The 18,728-nt window shown below is 35.2% G+C and overlaps 1 protein-coding gene across 7 annotated transcripts in view; it reads left to right on the top strand.

The window, feature by feature from the left end:
- Window positions 1-18,728, top strand: part of DCAF6 (DDB1 and CUL4 associated factor 6) — an 86,455-nt gene that overhangs the window by 20,922 nt on the left and 46,805 nt on the right. For all 7 annotated transcript variants that reach the window (XM_032184512.1, XM_032184504.1, XM_032184491.1 and 4 more), the window contains exons 4-10: window positions 1,060-1,245; window positions 5,660-5,773; window positions 6,776-6,911; window positions 8,876-9,090; window positions 13,094-13,187; window positions 16,191-16,310; window positions 16,543-16,788. In XM_032184512.1, the coding sequence (XP_032040403.1) occupies window positions 1,060-1,245; window positions 5,660-5,773; window positions 6,776-6,911; window positions 8,876-9,090; window positions 13,094-13,187; window positions 16,191-16,310; window positions 16,543-16,788 (1,111 nt within the window). The remainder of the gene's footprint in view (window positions 1-1,059; window positions 1,246-5,659; window positions 5,774-6,775; window positions 6,912-8,875; window positions 9,091-13,093; window positions 13,188-16,190; window positions 16,311-16,542; window positions 16,789-18,728) is intronic.

The raw sequence follows: 18,728 nt of genomic DNA, 5'->3' as shown, positions 1-18,728 counted from the left end.
ATGAATTGATTGTATCTCCTGATTTTTTTTTCCAATAATGAGCTTTGTGAATCCTAAAATAGGCAGATACACAATCTTTTTTGTGTGTGTATGTGAATTGTTTAAAAGCCATGAAATACTGTAAATACTTGTAACCTTGTAAAATATTACGCAGCAGCTATTGCTGACAGAGCAACTACATTTGCATAATGTTTTCTTTGATTAAGTTAATTGAGTGGAAATTTGGAAGTGATTTTGTTACTGTAAACAACTTGGTATATATCATTAGTAGTGGTAAAAATGCAATTTGGTTTAAATGCTACAGACCGGAAAAATAATGTAAGTACAGAATGTTCACCAGTGTACAGGAGAGCACATGAATGATTTTTTAAGTTCTAATAGCCTAATCAAAATTATGTTAGGAAACATAAAGAGTCATCAAAAAATGCTTAGAAACAACTGTAAAGTAAATGATATGCTTCTCTGCTGTACTGTAGATGGATGACATTCATTGAGACTGAATTAAACTTTTAGTTTACTGCCTGGTAGTCATGTTCTTAGATTTTTATTTGACTGGTTTCAAAATATCCTTTCTCATACACTTCAGATCTCATTTTAAAGTGGATTAATTTTAAGGGTAGTATCAATTTTTAAAGTCTATAAAGTTGGCTTGGGTTAGAATGCCTTATTCTTCTTTACCCACAGCATTCCAGATCTTTTAAGTGTCTCCTCACTGCCATGCAGGGTGGCTGCATTATCCTGCCCTGATGTTTTACTTTGAGAAACCCAATGTGATACATAGCTAGCATTTTAAAAAGACAAGGTGGCAGGTGCATTCCAGTTCTTTCATTCTGCAGAGTACTTTGGGCAAGCATGTAAGTGAATGTCTCTTGTGGGACCAATTTGTTCTTAGAAGAAACTTGGTGTAAAGACAGCTTTTCTGTTCTATTGGCATTAAACTATTCATCACAGGCAGCCTGTACATAATTGATGCTTTATAGTACAAGAGTCTATTATTTTTCCATTCTTTATTTGCTTGAAAAAGGTTAACCTGATACAGCCTATCTTTTTCTTTCATAGGTTTTAACAACCATTCGCTCAGGACATCGGGCCAATATTTTTAGTGCAAAATTTTTACCATGCACCAATGACAAACAGATTGTATCTTGTTCTGGAGATGGGGTCATCTTTTATACTAATGTTGAGCAGGATGCAGAGACCAACAGACAATGCCAGTACACGTGCCACTATGGAACCACCTATGAGGTACCTTACAAAAGTGTATGATAATTTTAAAACAGCTAGAACACGTTTTCTTGTATTGTTTCACAAGGTTTTAATTAGTCGATGAAAGCTTTATTTCAGTGAGAATTAAAGAACCTTCCTTCTACCTTTTTTTTTTTTTTTCCTTACAGAGTAGGTTTTAAATGAAAGAGATTTTATCTAAATGAAGGATTTTCCAAAAGGGAGTGTGATTAAGACCACTTTCTTTAGCAACACAATAGCTGAATGAATCTTCACTAAAATAATTCTCTGCAGAGCAAAAATGGCTTAAATTGTGCTGTGAAGTTCTTTCTGGAGTTGGTGATAGGGAAAGGGGCGGTGGCTATGTTTCACTTCTTTATTTTTATTTCATTACCCTCCCCACCACAAAAAAAAATAAAATAATACTCTTCATCAGTTTAACCCTTTTTCACAATTATAATCTGAAGAAATTGTTATTTCAAAATGTATGTAAGTAACTTAATCTGAAAATGTATTTCAAGTTTTAGGCAATTTCTGTATTTTGTCTTATATTAACAGTTTATTTGTAAATTTAGATCCAGTGTTTCCAATCTTCACTTGGAAGTTGTGGTCATATAAATAGGCAAATGAAGTCTTAGTTCAGTTAGCAAAATAGTTAGATTTACCTACTTATTTAAATGACAGCAAAATCTGCTGTTTGTAAAACTTATCTTTAAAATAGGTGAAGTCATGCTATTTTCTTCTTATATTATGAATGTTCGATTTAAAAAAAAAAAAAAAAAGTAAGTTCCAAATCCATTGCTTTTGTTACTATTTAGCTCAGATTTCACTGGAAATTCTTACATCTTTTTCTTATTTGTATGTTAAGTGAACAAAGTATTTAAAAATCTCTGCTAGATTATGACTGAATTTGGGTTGTATGAAGAGGTTGTGTGAGCAAGTAAGATGGCTGAAGCACTGCTAGGATTCATTTTTGAGCACGTAACAAAATAGTCCTTACAGTTGATATTAAGTGTTCATTTAAAGGATTTGTCAAGAAACATCTTCTGCCTGCCAGTGACCTTATAGGTCAGTCAGTCCAGCAAACCCTGTGGTATTATTCACTGAGTAGGTGTTTATGGGATTGTAGGTGTTTTGTTTGTTTTATATGTTTGTTTTTGCCCGGGTTTAATTCAAAATTGTAGTCTAAGTACTAAATTTCAGTTTTGCAAAACTGGACCCCAGGCTCACGTCATCTGCTTTTAGTTTTGAGATTGCTTTGACTGAGAAACTGCCGCTCCCTTTGAATAGCATCAGTCCTGTGGCCCTCGGCCAGAAGCTTAAACTGCCTCAGTTGCCGCTGAAGCTGACTATATATAGCAGCGTGCATTAGTCTTTGGGTTCTGCAGATTGATTGGATGTGCTCTGTGCCTCAGATAAAGCCTGCCTTTTCATAAGAACATCTGGAGACAAAGATGCTGTTTCTTAAAGGTGAAGTGTCCTCAGTTGAGGGTGGGTCAGTGTTCTGGCTTCTTGGGGAAGTAAGAGCCTCCTTGCCAGCTGGCTACAGACTTGGGGAGCAGCCAGTTACTGGCTCAGCTGGTACCTCTGTTTCCTGGGGTATGGTATAAAATAGCTTTTGAGCTTGGGAATAGGAGAACAGTTAAGGACACTGGACTGAGGAGACAAGTGGGTGGTGGCAGAAGTGTCATTAGAACAGTGGGCTAGGGTGCTTGGGAGTTTCAGGGTCATGGGTAAGCTGCTATGAGTACTGCAAATGGAAGTGCTGATAGCAGCATAAGTATTGCCAGGGAAAGTCACTGTGGCAGTCCCAAGTTTTGATTTGCCTGAACTTGGGTTAACCAACAATTTGGTTGATTACATGAAGTGACTGAAACTAGCAAATAACGTGAAAAAGAGGGCATTACTGTTGTTTTGAATGACAGCATAGGATACTGTTTTGGTTGTCTTTAAATACTGTTAATGGAAGGTATGTCCAATTCCCCTATATGACATATATTTTAACAAGTGCCCTTTTGACATTAATTATCTTGGTCTGCTTTGTACCAAGGTTTAACATAACAAAAAGTTAATAGTTTGAGCTATCTTCAAAAAGTTATATAGGTTTATAAAATATTTTGTCAGGAAAAGGAACTTTGATGAAGACTCTAAGTTCTGTTACTGTGTCTTAAACCTGTTTGATACTTGAACATCAAATGTCTGTGTTATTGTGTGGCATAGCAGACCTTTTTTGTTTGAGCCTTGACATGTGAAAGTACAATGGAGTAAATGCAGTTCTTTTGAAGCAAATGTCTGACACAGCTTCAGCTTCTGGCATAATGCAACTTCATTGCTCGTAGGTTTCTGGAGTGGGAAAATCATTTAAAATTTTGTGATCTTACAGTTCAGCTGTATGTAACCACATCATCATATTAAATATAGAACTTTGACTCACTGGATTCTCTAAATACCAAACGCTAACATAATCTGGCCTGGAGGTACTAATTCTAAATTTGAATGTGATTTGGATTTATATTGCGCTTTAAACTTGGAGCTTCAGACATTACAAAAGCATCCATTGAAAGAGAGTAATTTGTGTAGATCATTACGAACTGTGAGATAATTGGACAATCGTTTTTAATTCTGAGGAGAACAGAGTAGGTAGAGATGGAGAGAGAAGTTCATGAAACATGTTTCTGGAGAATTTGATGTTTATACAAGGCTATTGCAAGTTTATTTTTATTCAGCCAAGTGCTTTTCTTTACTACTGTTCCTGTTAATTCCATTTTAGGAGAAGAAAGTACAACTCTTACCTTCACATTTTCTACATAGTAAAATTATCACATCACAATATATTTTTTTCAAGTTAATGGAATAGGCAGGAAAAGATTTCTTTATATGATGTTTGAACTTAAATATGTTAACAATAATTCTTAACTATTGGGGTCTGTACCTCTCTCTTTCTTTATTGTAGTGCTTATAAATCAATTAGGATGTTGTTAAGCACCATGCATAAAAACTTGCACCTGCAAGTGTAGGTATATATCACATTTTTACATGTATACTGTAAAATAGTATCATTGGGAACAAACATAAACCATAGCTATTAGAAAAAAGTTTACTGTGTTATACCATGTTCAACAGCACTTTTGGGACCAAGTAAATGTTTTTAAGGCAAGTTTTGCACCACAACACATCAAAAATGCTGGAAGGATTTAGTAGACTGAAGAGCAATTGCTGTCTTTCATAACTACACCAATAAAATAGTTAACGTGAGTAAATGTGGAGAGAAAGGTGCTCTTTTCAGTATGTTATGCTGATATATTGAGGAATCATAGTCATAGCTCAGAATTTTATTGTTCCGTTGTTATTAAATACTTGGCTTTGTTCAGTTAAATTTCTTATTTGTCAGCAGTATAATTTGCCACAGCATGCATTGTTTTAGTAACATACTGAGCATTACAAGAGGAATGGTTGAATCCTGCAGAGATTACATTTGTAATCACATTTTAGGTAGAGAAAGTTACAGATATCTATAGGTTATTGTTATTAAGAGTTTGAAGAAAATAATTGCATAAAAAGCATCAAAGAATCTTTTGCTCTGTGTTGAATTACTGTATTACACTGTTATTAATTTTGTAGCTCTATGAAACATATTGTTGAAAAGTGCTATCCCTTAAATACCAAACAAAGTATGTTGTAGAAACTGGTGGAATTTACCCACAATACTGCTACTATCAGTAACTTCATAGAAGTTCAATGATATTTGGTGTGTGTTCATCAGCCTGTGTTCAGCCTTAACATGTTTGCTTGCCTTTTTATTTTTCTGAAGAGAGCTTCTTAAATGAAGCTGTAGACAAGAGACACCAGCTGAGTCTTCCCTAGTTTGAGCAGGGCCAAGATCAGGAAAATGGTGCAGTACAGTGCTCTTTTATAACAACAATAAAATGTGTTGAGGGTAGGTTAGTAACAGTCTTTAATGCATAGTTGCTTCAGGGGATTTTTGTGTATGTAAATGAATGATTCAATGGAAATAAAAGCCATTTAGTACTTTCATGTCATTCAGACTTCTGAGGGTTTTGTTTTTTATTGCCTTCTGTTACTTGATGGAAATTAAACTGAGCTTCTGTTGAATTAATGCAGCAAATTGATTCTTTATCTGAAAACTAATAGTAATAAATCTATGTTGCTTGTTAAAAAATAATAGAAATAAATGTAAGATTCAGGCTATTCATTTTTCACCTTGTGCATCATACTACGCAGTTTATTTTCAGTATATCAGACCTTTTCTTGAAAATGAAGATATATCAGCATTTCTTCAGTTTTCTTCTTTGTGTCAGTAGAATTCATAATTTGAGTTGTAACTGCTTCAGTCTTTGCTCAAAATGTTGATGTTTTTCTTTTGAAATTAATGGCATTTTCAGAAGTATTAATACTTTTTTTTTTTTCTGATCAGATTATGACAGTACCAAATGATCCGTATACTTTCCTCTCTTGTGGTGAAGATGGCACTGTAAGATGGTTTGATACTCGAATCAAAACAAGTTGCACAAAGGAAGATTGTAAAGATGTAAGAGTGAAATCTTTTAATAAAGATGACCTAAATGTAGAGCTGTACATCATACAAACATAGGATTTGAATTCTGGTAAGGCTTTTAGAAATAATAGATTTCAGGGTCGTTGGTGGAGATGACAACATATTTCCCAAGAAACAAAAAAAGTTTGGGCATTTTATTTTTATTTTATTTTATTTTTTTTTTTAGTATCACTTTAGGATCTTTTTAGATTATGAACTTTGGTGTGATGATTCAGTTGTGGTAGAAAAGATTCTACCTTGAACCTGAATCTGTTGGTTTTGATTACGTCAGTTACAGTAGAGTGCAGAGTTGGAGGCAAAAAATTATCTTGGAAAATCAGCTGCACCCTTGTGTTTTTGACCATCTTTTTTTCCCTCTATAAGGAAAGATTTGATAATGATTTATACTAGATCAAATTAATCATGGGTAATACTCTCCAGAAGGTAAGGTGTTAGTTGTGTCTGCTGTGTTTGGAATGCAGAAGCAGTGTTGAATTGAAAAAACACTTACACTGAAGTGTAATTTCCTGGTTTTAGGAGTTTCTTTGAATCCCAATCATATTAAAATAAAATTCTTTATTCAACGATCTGCCCATAGGTGAAACTTACTCTAATTCTTAGATTCTTTCTGTGTATTTGGTCCTCTTCCAGCTAAATCATTATTTGTGTTTGCATAGGAAAATGTAACATGCAAGCTAGTTTATAAATCTGGATCTGTTATGCTTATCTGTTCTCAAATGTTTGTTCCTGTAGTTTGTTTTTTGTTATTTTTTTTTTCTTTTTCATTTGATCTCATTATGTATTTCCTTCTCTGATAGCTTTCCTTCTCTGTAGTGTATTTCCTGTTTGGAATGTTTATGGCCTACCTACACAAGGCCAGATCTGTTTTTCTTAAAAACTCCTTGACTAATGAGCCTGTGTCTCAAAGTAAAAAGTAAAATTACACTTCAAATGCTCAGAGCTATTGTCTGAATGCTGTATTTTTGTTTGTTCCAGGATATTTTAATAAACTGTCGGCGTGCTGCCACTTCTGTTGCTATCTGTCCACCAATCCCGTACTATCTTGCTGTGGGTTGTTCTGATAGCTCAGTAAGAATATATGATCGGCGAATGCTTGGTACAAGAGCAACAGGTGGGAAACATACAATATAGTAAGCTTTTCTAACTATTTGCACTTCCAATTTCAGGTTCTTTTTGTTTGTTTCCAAAATAGATGGTGAATGACTGAAGTGTAATACTGATTGAAGTGTAGGTTTGTTCTCTGAGAACTGTGCTTTCTAATAGTTGAGTCATTTCACTTTAATATTTGGTAATATCTTCAACTAAGTAATCAATCTCTTTACCCATTTTAGAATACGTTATATACTGAATGGAGAAAAGGACATTCTGTCATGTCTCTTCCTTTGTCTTGAAACATGTGATTTCAAGATTCCTAAAAGCAAATAAATGCAGTCTGCTCTGGTCTACTCACATTTTAATTAAAGTCTTGCCTTCTTATATTCTGCGGTGCTGCAGCGTGTTGTTCCTTATAGGAAGGGTTCTTATGAACTCCATAATGTCATTCAATATGTTTAGCTTTGCAGTTATTGTTGCTATATCAAACATAATTTAACTGAAAAATTACAAATTCCTCAGATGGAAGCATGCATCAGATGCTTATCTAAAAGATTTTTATAAAAAACTTAAAGTGGCAAGCCACAGTGCATATGCAATTCTAATGTATCTCTTACTCATAATGTATGATTATGTTTGGACATATGTGCGAATTAATATACATAGCTGCGTATACACATTCATAAAAGTAATCAGTGTCACAATCTGTCATTTCTTGCAGCATTTCCTGCTGATTATTGTGATGGAGGAGAAAGGAAACAGTAAAGATCACTTAATAAACATTAAACAATCTTCTCAGCTGGCTAATGTTCTTACAAGATTTCTCCCTTACATCATAGTGGTCAGCAAAATTCTGTGAGAACTGCCTGAGGAACAGATTCTGGGGAGGTTGATTAAAAGGTACTATGTAAATGTTAGATCTTACTTTTCCCCTGAAGTTTTGTTTAAAAACAAAACAACAAAATAAAAACAAAAACAACAACTTTTTCATTTTTATACCTACTTTTGTAACAATACAACAGTAAGATGAATTTGGGCATGCAGGCCCATAGGGGAAAGTAGAGAGTAGACAAAATGTTGAAGACTAGTTTTTCTGGTACTGTTGGTGTAGAGTTTAGTGCTTCACTGTTGTGTTGCTTTTTTTTTTTTTTTTTTTTTTTTTTTTTTAAGGATGAGATATTCCATGATAATTGCTAGTAAGCAATCTGCTGATTTACCTCTTAAACTTTCAGTTTTAGTCCTTATGCAGTGTGAGATGATAAACTCCGAACTTGTCAAGGACAGACTTTTGCACATGCTGAGCCAAAACAGACATGCTGTGCAGGAAAGTTTTGTGGCAAATGTTGTGTTTTTGGAACAGTTTGTTTTTCTCAATTAGTTGTCTTATAGGTAATTTTAATCTGCTTGCAAGTTTCTAACTCTAGAATTGAAGATTGTTTTAGTGCATAGAATGGAGGTGAGTTATCGTGCAAGTCTGATGTATCATGTAGTTCTGCAGTCTTAAAGGGATAAGTGTTATGTCTCAAGGAAAAACTGATAATTTTTAGATCATTTGGGGGAGTAAAGAGGAGACAGATGTCCTTAAATTTTCAAAGTTCTGTAGAATGAATTCCTGATTTGTGTGGTGATACGTAGTTGCATTATTGCTGTGTAAATATGTTTTCATACATTTCAAAATTTCCATTTGTATTAAACTTTACAGATAGTATCCACACACCATCATGTGATGGGTGATTATATGAATATACTTGTGTGTATAAATTTTCATCTTTCTCTATAATTTACATATAGAGTGTGTAAACAAAAAATAAAATATACTGGAAAGATCTGATACGTTAGTATTCCGAACCAAATTATTGCAAAAGCTACAGATTGCTTAGGTTTTCTCAGGTCATCTTTCTTTGGATGTTAACTAAGGAGTATATAGAAACTGCTGGTTGAAAGTTTGCAATAGTAAATATACTCTCTCTTTTTCTCCCACAGGGAATTATGCTGGTAGGGGCACTGTTGGAATGGTGGCACGTTTTGTTCCTCCTCATCTCAATAACAAATCCTGCAGAGTAACTTCTCTATGTTATAGTGAAGATGGCCAAGAGATCCTTGTTAGTTATTCCTCAGATTACATCTACTTGTTTGATCCCAAGGATGACACAGCACGAGAACTTAAAGTTCCTTCTGCTGAGGAGAGGCGAGAAGAGGCAAGTGATTAAGATGACCTATTCTCATGTTTTGTCTCACTACCACCACCTTGGGGAACACCTATTGGTTTTATTTGTCTTGAAATGAATCATAAGCCATCATTTCATTGTCAAGCGTTGTTTTAAAAATACTTGTAGAATATCTACGCAGACAGGTTTGGGCGGCTGGGGAGGTGTGTGTATGTGTGGGTGGTGGTGGTGGTGTTTTTTGGTCCAGTATATTTTGATAAGAGAACAATGAAGAAGGAGGTCTTGGTTGTGCCAATGATTAGCAAATAACAGACTCTATTTCCCTTATACTGGAAGTCCAGCACAGGCTGATATGAACAGAAGTTGGTACCCTGACTGTTCAGTGTCTTGCATAAAATAGGCTTACCTTAGAGCAATACCTGCTGTTTGCAGCAGGAAGCACGTAAAATTGTTATCTCTGTATTCTTCCCAGTTTCATGTTTTCTACAAATAAGTGAGTGCTGCAGAGATTCACAGTTAGCTTTAATCTTTCTGTAACTAGGTCTAGACACACAAGATGGGACTAAGCTATCTTGTGGATGCTGACTGTCTGGTGCTTTTTTTTTTGCAAATGTATTCTGGAACTGTTTTGCTTTCTTAGAAAATTGTTGCATCTTCTCAGGGTTGATTAGAGTCCGGAGTACCTGTGTTGAAATGCGAACCACAGATCACTTCCTAGCTTTATTTCTGTGATAATTTAGAGTTTCTTACTATAGAATTGTGTAGGTTAGAAAAGACCTCAAAGATCATCAAGTCCAACCATAATCCTACTAATGTAGTAGGTCAGGGGAATTTTAAAGGAAATTTTGCTGTTCCTAACTCATAGAGGCTTTCAGTGGAAGTTTAAACACTAAAAGTTGCTGGAAGAAGAGTTCCATTATAAGGTTTTTGTCATGGAGCACTTTGACTTTCTTAATCCCCATGGACAAAGAGGGTCTCAGTTACAGTACACCTGTAATTCCATCATATAAAACAACAGAACTATATAAAATTCAAGATATATTCTGAGATTTTGAAAACTTAGCCAAAATGCCTTAAAGCACACTTGATATATATCAGTAAGTTTTAAGGGAGAATATCTTTTGAAATAACAATGAAATTGTGCAGTGCAGTTTTCTGAACATACTTATGAAAAAACAACAACAATAGGGTGAAGACTTGTGAACTAAAGCAGAAAGAGAATCATAATTAAAAGCAGAATGTAGCATTTGCCATATGTATGAAATGGAAAAGGAACCTTTTTTCCCCTCTTTTTGGTAGTAGGCTGAGGTCACGAAAGTCTATTCACAGATTGAAATGTGCCAATGACATAGTGTGACAAAATCTGTGTACTCTGTATCTGGTATTGCCTACGACTATATGGGCATGCAGTTTTCAGTTATTTGTTACCCACTCTTCAGTACGTTGTGAATTCACAGCACCTATTGACGATGGACTTCTCTTAATGCTTATTTACTGTAGACACACACTATTTCAAACAGTTACAAGCAAATTGCAATTCTAGCTACAATGAGCTTTTGCTTAGAGGAAAGTCTTGCCTTTTGTGCTGGTCTTCAGGATGCTTTCAATTTAGCAACTTAATTGAGTTGCAGAATTTACAAATAAGTATGTGCAGCAGAGTATTGTGTTAGTCTGCACACATGTTCACTTAACCTGTGTGAGGCATCAGGCACTGTAGACAGAGGTACACATTTATTCTTCCGTTTCCCTCTTCTGTCTTGAGAAGCTGTTTACATACATGTGACTTTTATTTTGAGAGTGGTTAACTTAGGAAATCAGAGTGATAAAATATTTTTTCTTGTCTGGTTTTCCTATTCTAAAGATGAGAAGGCATCTATTTGACATCAGGATATAAGACCAGCAATTGTGGCAAGTCACTCCTTAGGTATATTCTCTGTTGTTACTCTTTAGGTGTATTCTCTGTTTTCCATATCACCAAAAGTATATTCCTTGAAATCAAGTATAAACTTTCGTTAGTAAAAGTTGTCATTTAATGGCAGAAATGAGGGGAGAAAATGTTTAGACCAATGAGGTGATCCACTGCTATAGAGCCAAATTAAGATTCAGCAGTGTAAACCAACCACAAGCAGTTATTTATTATTATTTCAATTACAGTGATGCTGACCTTTTCAGCCTAAATTTTCTAATCAATTTGAAACTAATTTCTTTACCTACAGTTAAATTATATAATTCTCTCCCCCTGCAACCAACCGCAACTATCCACTCAATTTTTCTGGCATTATGTTCACCCTTTCACAATCTCCTCAGGGTCTCAGGGGTCTTTATCTTCAGTCTGGAACAGGAGCCTCAAGGGAGTTCACAGTAAGTCAGCATCCTGCTGTCTTCACTGGGATGACAATTATTAGTCTGCCAATGTGGCATGTTGTTTTTTTTTTTTGTTTTTTTTTTTTGCTTTTCTGTACTTGTTGTTACCCCCTGGAACTGTTTTCATTGTGGCACAACATTTACAATACATTGAAGAACCATTGATGAGCTGCTGAGAAGGTGCCTCTGGTGTCCTACCATGTGTCCACACCTGCAAGATCTTTTTGCCCTCACTCCATGCCTGTACTTCTTAATGCTGCATTTATGCTCATTACCCATGGGTACTGTTGATTCTTCTTATGCAATTTAAGCAGCTGGCAGCCTCCTGTATATGTCAAAGCTGTTAATAACAGGTTGCACACCATGCACTTATGCAACTCTAAGGAAAACTACAGCAAATTAGGTAATAATCAACCAGCCACTAGACAATTGCTGTTGCAGCTAAATGAGCTGCAAGAAAGCTCCAAGCAAGTAAAGTCCGGACAAAGCCTGGTGAGCCAGCAGCACGTGCTGTTGTTAGCTTCATATTAAGCCTGTGGCCTGTTAATAAATACAGTGCTATATTTAATGAGCAACAGTCACCTATTACTATTACAAATACCGTTGAACAGAACTGGGTGTAGATTCATAGGACCGAGGGAGAATGTCCAGCTGAGTTAGGCTGTTACCTGATTGAGATGGAGAAGCAAAGAAAAACACGCAAAAATGATGTCACAAATGAGTGGTTCTGCATTTTTCCCTTTCTCCTATGTAATGGCAATGTGATGTGAAGTAATTCAGTAGAGAAGTGATTGCTTGCCTTGTACAGAGAGAGAAGATTGTGACCACCTGCTAGCAGATTTTATGTATTCTTTTCATCTTTGGGCACAGAATATGTCCTGTATTCTTCTCCTTCCAGATAATTTTACTTAATTTCTATTTTTATTTTAGCCTGGTTTTAAATTCTACACAGTAGAAGGAATGTAAAGCTTTCTTCTGAATCTGCAGGCTCCTGAAAGTTAATACTTTAATATGCTTTCACTGCAGTGGTTTTGCATTTAATCCCAAATTGACAGCACTACAGTTCAATACTGTTGTTTTTATTTGGTTTTGCTTGTATAAGCCATACATATCCAGCCAGTGCTCTTAATTTCAAACTCTGAACTGCCTTCTTGAATGTACAAAGCTGTTTCTTTTCAAGTTAGCAAAAGTAGCACCATGCATATAGTACTTGTTTTTTCAGCAAGAAGTACAAAACAACACTGTTACCAAAAAATACATAAATTACAGGGTGGAAAAGAAATGTAAGTTTCTGTTGATAAATATTTCTATATGAATTTCTGTATGGTGAATATTTCTGTAGAATTCAGACTGAATTTGTTGTTTGGTATGGAATGTCGCAATTAATACAGTAAAGGTAATACTGAGTAAAATAGAAGCTGCAATACTTCTAAGAGTTGATTTAGACTGCTGAAATTCTGTATAGCTAAAACTATTGCCAGTACATACATACAGTGTTGTGCTTATTCATAGCAGATCTGAGCATATGGCTGATTTTTTGTGTGTGACAGACAAATTTACATAACTTCAGAAAATGGAGATATGGCATTTATTTTTAAACTCAGAATTCTGTAATGTTCAATATGAATAACTATATAATACCTTTTTACATTTTTTTTTTTTTTACTAGTTACGGCAACCTCCTGTTAAACGTTTGAGGCTAAGAGGAGATTGGTCAGATACTGGACCAAGAGCAAGGCCTGAGAGTGAACGGGAGAGAGATGGTAACGTGTTTGCTGCTGGGAGTCGCCTTTGTCTTCTCTTTTGTTGTTGCTCTTTTTTTGTTGGATTTTTTTTTTCAGTTTATATTAAGTGTTCCTGAAATACGGAAACGCTTCAGATAAGAACTGTCCACATGTTTTAAGAATCAGCCAGGTCTTAAGAGTGTTTACTTATAACTTAACAGAGAACTGCTGTTCTGTAGTGATTTTTAAAATCGTCTAAATTGAAAATCTTCTCTCCAGAAAAATTACATTGCTTCTGTTAAGTTCCTGTAAATCAAGGGGAGCTTGCTTCATTGTTGTTGATTATGAGGTAAAACAAATGCATATTTCCCTTTTTGTAGTTAAGCTGCATCTGCAATCAAAGTTGCAAATGAAATGTGCTGTAGGGGACTGGAATTCAAAGCAATAAGTTTCTAACATTTTTTCTTTCACTTTTTTATAAAACACCTACATGTATATGTAGTGACAACATTTTTATGCTCGTATTTTCATGTTTGTAATGTATAATATAACATAATATATTATGTTTGTAAATATATTACACAACTACTTGAGGTTTCAGAAGGTGAAACATTTCAGAAGTTATACTTCAGTGTCAAAAAATGAGATACTGAAGCAGGGCAGAGGATGCTTTACCACTGTTATGTCTAATAATGTGTTTCTGTTTAGCTCAGAAAGGTTGTGGGGGTACTGGTAATTCCCTTAAATTTTCCTCTGTTTTTCTGCCTATCATTTCCCTTTACTTATCTTCTTGATTCCCAAAACTGGAATAGATGTGTCCAGCTGGGACAGACCAATGGTCCGTGCAAACTAGGGTTCTGTATCCAACACTGACAATAGGTGATGCCATCTGGGGAGAGATTGCAAGCCTGTCCTCTTACTTTAGTCTGTTGCCTTTGCTGCTCTACCACTGTTTGCAGTTACTGGAATAGAAACTTCAGAGGGTATATTTCCGTCTGTTCCTTTAGGCTCTCCTAATGGTTCTATTGCCTGTGAATTTCTATAGTCCCTTCTTGAACCTGTCCATGGTATTTCGTATGGCAAACAAACATCCAGAATTTTCACTGCTTACTGTTTAAATTATTACTTTCTTTTCTGTCTTTTAAATTTAATTTCTGTTAGTTTTATCACGTGACCCCTTGTTCTAGTATCACAGGAGTTGATTGTTAGCAGTTTTGCATTCTGCTCACTTGGTGCTTTTGTGATTCCACAGACTTGTTTGTGTACCTCCTCATATTAGGGACACTCGGGTTACCATTTCTGTTGTAGGTTTTTTCTATATGAATTAACAGCAGATTTGTCTCTGCTCAAAATCACTTGTTATGAGTTCTTTTTTAGTTAAACACCGTAAGTGTACTTCTAGCTGTTATTTCCCCATGCTATCAAGTAAATCTTCCAGGGAGAAAGTAAAACTTGAGAAAAGGACTTTTCCAGTACAAACACTGGCTAGATTTTCCTTTGTCACAACAAACTTTCAGTATCTTTACTGTTTGTAGCTTGATAGAATAGTAACGGATGTGTTCAGGAAAATACCTGTATTGCATTAGTTAGGCAGGCAGTGACCTGTGACTTATTTTTCTGTTAACTGTTCATTATCCCCCTCTTCCCATCATTAGCCACCTTTTGCCTGTTTTCTTTGGCTGTTGCATTCCATTTGTTGTTTTAAGCTTTTGAGGCCAGAACTCTTCTACCTGGGGTATAGAGTGTGGGTGATCCCAGGGGAGGGTCAGAGCCACAGTATGAAAATGAGGATAGATGTGGACACTTAAGTGAGAATGAGGGGCACTGTTTCTTGGGGGTTAAGTTGGTGTTTTCCATTCCCTTCTCCCTTCCCAACAACATCTCTTAAACTCAACTGTGAAGGAAGTAATCTAAAAATAAGGTCTGGTGATGATATATTCAAGGTATATCCTAGCTGTGAAATTTATATGCAGCCCTGACAGATAACCAGTTGTTCCAGATACTTGGTCAGTCTGGCAGCTTTTATAACATCTGTGTGGTTAGCAGAATTGATCTTTAGGAGAGGCATATTCTCATTGTACATGTTTTTCCTGAGTATGCTCCAGAATCTTTCAATGTTAGCTTTAGTCTGCAGGGTATTAAAATATCTTTTGCATATATGTTTTGATAAGTACTTCACAATGATTTCATTTCTTAAGGTCTTTGATTACAGAACTTTTTCAAAAGTTGCATATTTCAGGAGAGGCTGAAGGACCAGCAGAAGTTATACAGCGATATGAATGGAATGGTCTGGTCCAGTGGAACCATTTTCTATTGGAAGCTGTCAGTCTGTTTAAGAAGATAAACAAACATTTTATAGAATTACAAAATACACTTAAAGATTCAAATTTTCCATTTCAACACTTTACAAACGGAATCTTCTTTCCTGGAAAAAAAATAATCATATATAATAAAATCAGAAATAAAATGAGAAGGAAATGCTTTGGGTTGTGTTAAAAGAAAATGCATGCAGAGATTTTGCTGCTTAAGAGTCTTTCCAATTCACACTTAAACATTAAATACCCTAAAAGAACTCTGCTGCTTTACTAAATTATGCTCATGCAGTAAAAGCAAATCACAAAGAAGCATTCTGGAAATGTTAAAAACATCATGTCTTTTTTATGATAAAATTTTTTGTTTTATAATTAGCTGTAAAAAAAAAAAAAAAAAAAAAAAAAGTAACAATGTGGTCTTTCTTATTTAACCAGCATTTAAAACTGAATGACATAAATTTTGCAATGTTGTGTTTACAAGTTATTTGTAAAATAGAGAATAATTGAAAGATTTAGAAGTTTTTTTTTATTGTTTGTTTTGTTTTGATTTTAATGTCATGCTCAGCTGGCAATTTTTGCGCAGTTGTACGGAGAAGTGGCATTGGTTCAGAGGATTGCTAATTATGTAGTATGTAGTACGATCTCTTTTTCAATGGAAGAGGTAATGGGGGGAGGAATGAATGGAAGAGTAGAATGCTTTTGTCAAACTTCAGCATTACTGTTTTTACAGGGGAGCAAAGTCCTAATGTCTCTCTAATGCAGAGGATGTCAGACATGCTGTCAAGATGGTTTGAAGAAGCTAGTGAAGTTGCACAAAGCAATCGGGGACGAGGAAGATCACGGTCCAGAGGTGATTTCCCTTTTTTTCAAGAATAATAATTACAATAGGAAGTATAATTATGCTGAATGTACAGGCCTTGAATATCAGTCTTTCTGAGGTATAAACTAAATTTTTAGTATATTCTGAAGAAATGAGTACGTCTGGATGCCATGTGAATGATAGTGCAAAGTGGTCTTTAGAGACAGAGTAAGTTTACCTTTGAGCCTTTGTTGTTTGCTTTTTTTTTTTTTTTTAAACAAAGGTGGGACTAATCGGGCGGATGCTCCTGCTACTAATAATATGCCACATAGTACAGAATCAGAAACTGCAATGGAAGTAGATGGTTCTGAACAACTTCAATCATCTTCATCTTCTACAATGTCAGCCCAAGCTCCTTCAACATCATCTTCAACAGGAAGTCCCCCTTCAACTTCATTATTGTCTTCTCCTGATAATGAACAAAGGCCTTCTTTGGGGGCCTCAGCTCAACCTGTGCTCCATCAGTCTGGTGAGAAGTAATTCATCTTGTCACTGTTTATGAAAAACCCTTCCAATAAGAAAGAATTTTATTTTAGGGTATTTGGAGAAATTGATCTAAATATGTTGTTTTTTTCCACATGCACATCTTTAGTGAGATTAGGTATTTCATAGTTACAAAGTGACTACAGCTTCAGCTTAAAGAAATAGTAAAACTCAACTGTGTTCATTTGTCTGAAGAAAGGGGTAAGCATTATTGTCCTTTTAAATAGAAATATATATAAAAGAAAAGCTTTGTTTTTTCCTTATCTCGTTGTCTTCCTGAAGTATAATTAATGTCATGCCTTCTTCAACTGTGATTTGGCTGTAGCAGTCTCAGTGCAATGAACAGCAAAATCTATGTCTGTTATTAATTAGAGGTAATAGACACATCAGCAATGTTACTGGTTTCTTCTCAAAAGTATCTGGATAGACAGGACTCATTTTGCACGAGATTCCGTTATTGGTTGATAATTTGTACTACATACTACTTTTTAAGTTTGTCAATATTGAAGAAACTCATCTGTTTTAAATACAGACTTATGTTCTTCTGGTGGGGTAAGAGGGTGGGGGAAGAAAAGATATTTTACTGTCAATGTCAGAAACATATCTGAACAGAAGTAAAAAAGCACCTTATGCTTTGACTTGCCTTTTTGCATCTCCGTGCAGGAAAAAATGCCACAGCCATTAGAATTGCATAAGGTTTATTTTTATTTTTTTTTACTTTTTAAAAGTGAGTTTCAACTCACTTTACAACTTTAGACTTCACAACTGTGGGAGAAAGGCTGTTGTGAACACCTAGAGGCTCAAATCTGAATAATTTAAAATCACACTTTTTTGGTGTAAATTCACCTCTTATCTTATACCAATTCGGTTGGGGAAATAAAAAACAAACATGCCAAGGTGTTGTAATTAGAAAAGATGACTGAAAGCATCTTCAGGCCCTAAATAGATGTAGTGGAGTGAGTATAGCAGAGTGTGGAATTTCACAGAAAAAAGTTTGCCTTTCAGTGTACTGTGGCTGCTGCAGCCAAAATCTGAGACAGTTGAGAAATTACTGGTTATATGGTATTTGAAAGATGGGGAAGCTAAAGACATAAATTAAAATTCATTAAATGAGTCATTCTTTCAAACCTTGCAGTTATACTGATACTTCTTCTTTAAAGAAAATAAACAGTGAGGAGAAGCATACCAATACAAACAGTCCAGATACTGTTTCTATAAGTGAATGCTAGAAAACATGTTTAGTAGCAGGGGCTTTTAGTCAACTACGTTGTTTATTACTGTTTGTGTCAGCTTGCTGCAATATCAAGCTTTTCACAAAACACAAAAAAGTAGGAGTCTGCTCTAATTCACTGTAACCCAATTCAGCAGCTGCTATCGTTGGAACAGAGGAATAGCCACCAAAGACCACACACACCATTACCAAGGGTTCATTTTGCTCCGTTTAGTTGTGTTTCTCCTTCTCCTTCTTCTTCTTCTTTTTTTTTTTTTTTTTAAGTAGTTGGTATGGCATTGACAAGCACTGAGTATGTCCCACATTAAAAGTAGTTGCTTCAAGGTACATCACTGAAAATGTGGATTGCATAACGATAATGCACTAAATAACATTTCTGGAATTACGCATTTTCTATCCTGCCTTTTAAAGAATGCATGCCACCTTTATCATGTATTTTCTTCTTTGTCTCAGGATGTCTGAATTTCTAAGTAAAAGTTTATTGTGCTAGCATGCAGCTGAAATTGTTACTGCTCAATTCAGCTCTTCTGTAAGAGCATTTCCTCTTTCCCAATGTTACTTTAGACTTAAGATTCTCCTTGTATTCAGATTTGGAAGGGGTAGTGGTAGTGGTGGTTGTTTTGCATTGTTGACAGACAATGGAAACTTTCTAGTTTATTTAATCTAGTATAATGTTTGATAGGTTCTTTGACTAC

Source organism: Aythya fuligula, chromosome 1 (genome assembly GCF_009819795.1).
Source record: "Aythya fuligula isolate bAytFul2 chromosome 1, bAytFul2.pri, whole genome shotgun sequence".
NCBI classification, from domain to species: Eukaryota; Metazoa; Chordata; class Aves; order Anseriformes; family Anatidae; genus Aythya; species Aythya fuligula.
The sequence above is the reverse complement of the archived record's forward strand: the minus strand, read 5'-3'. Positions and strand labels throughout refer to the sequence as shown.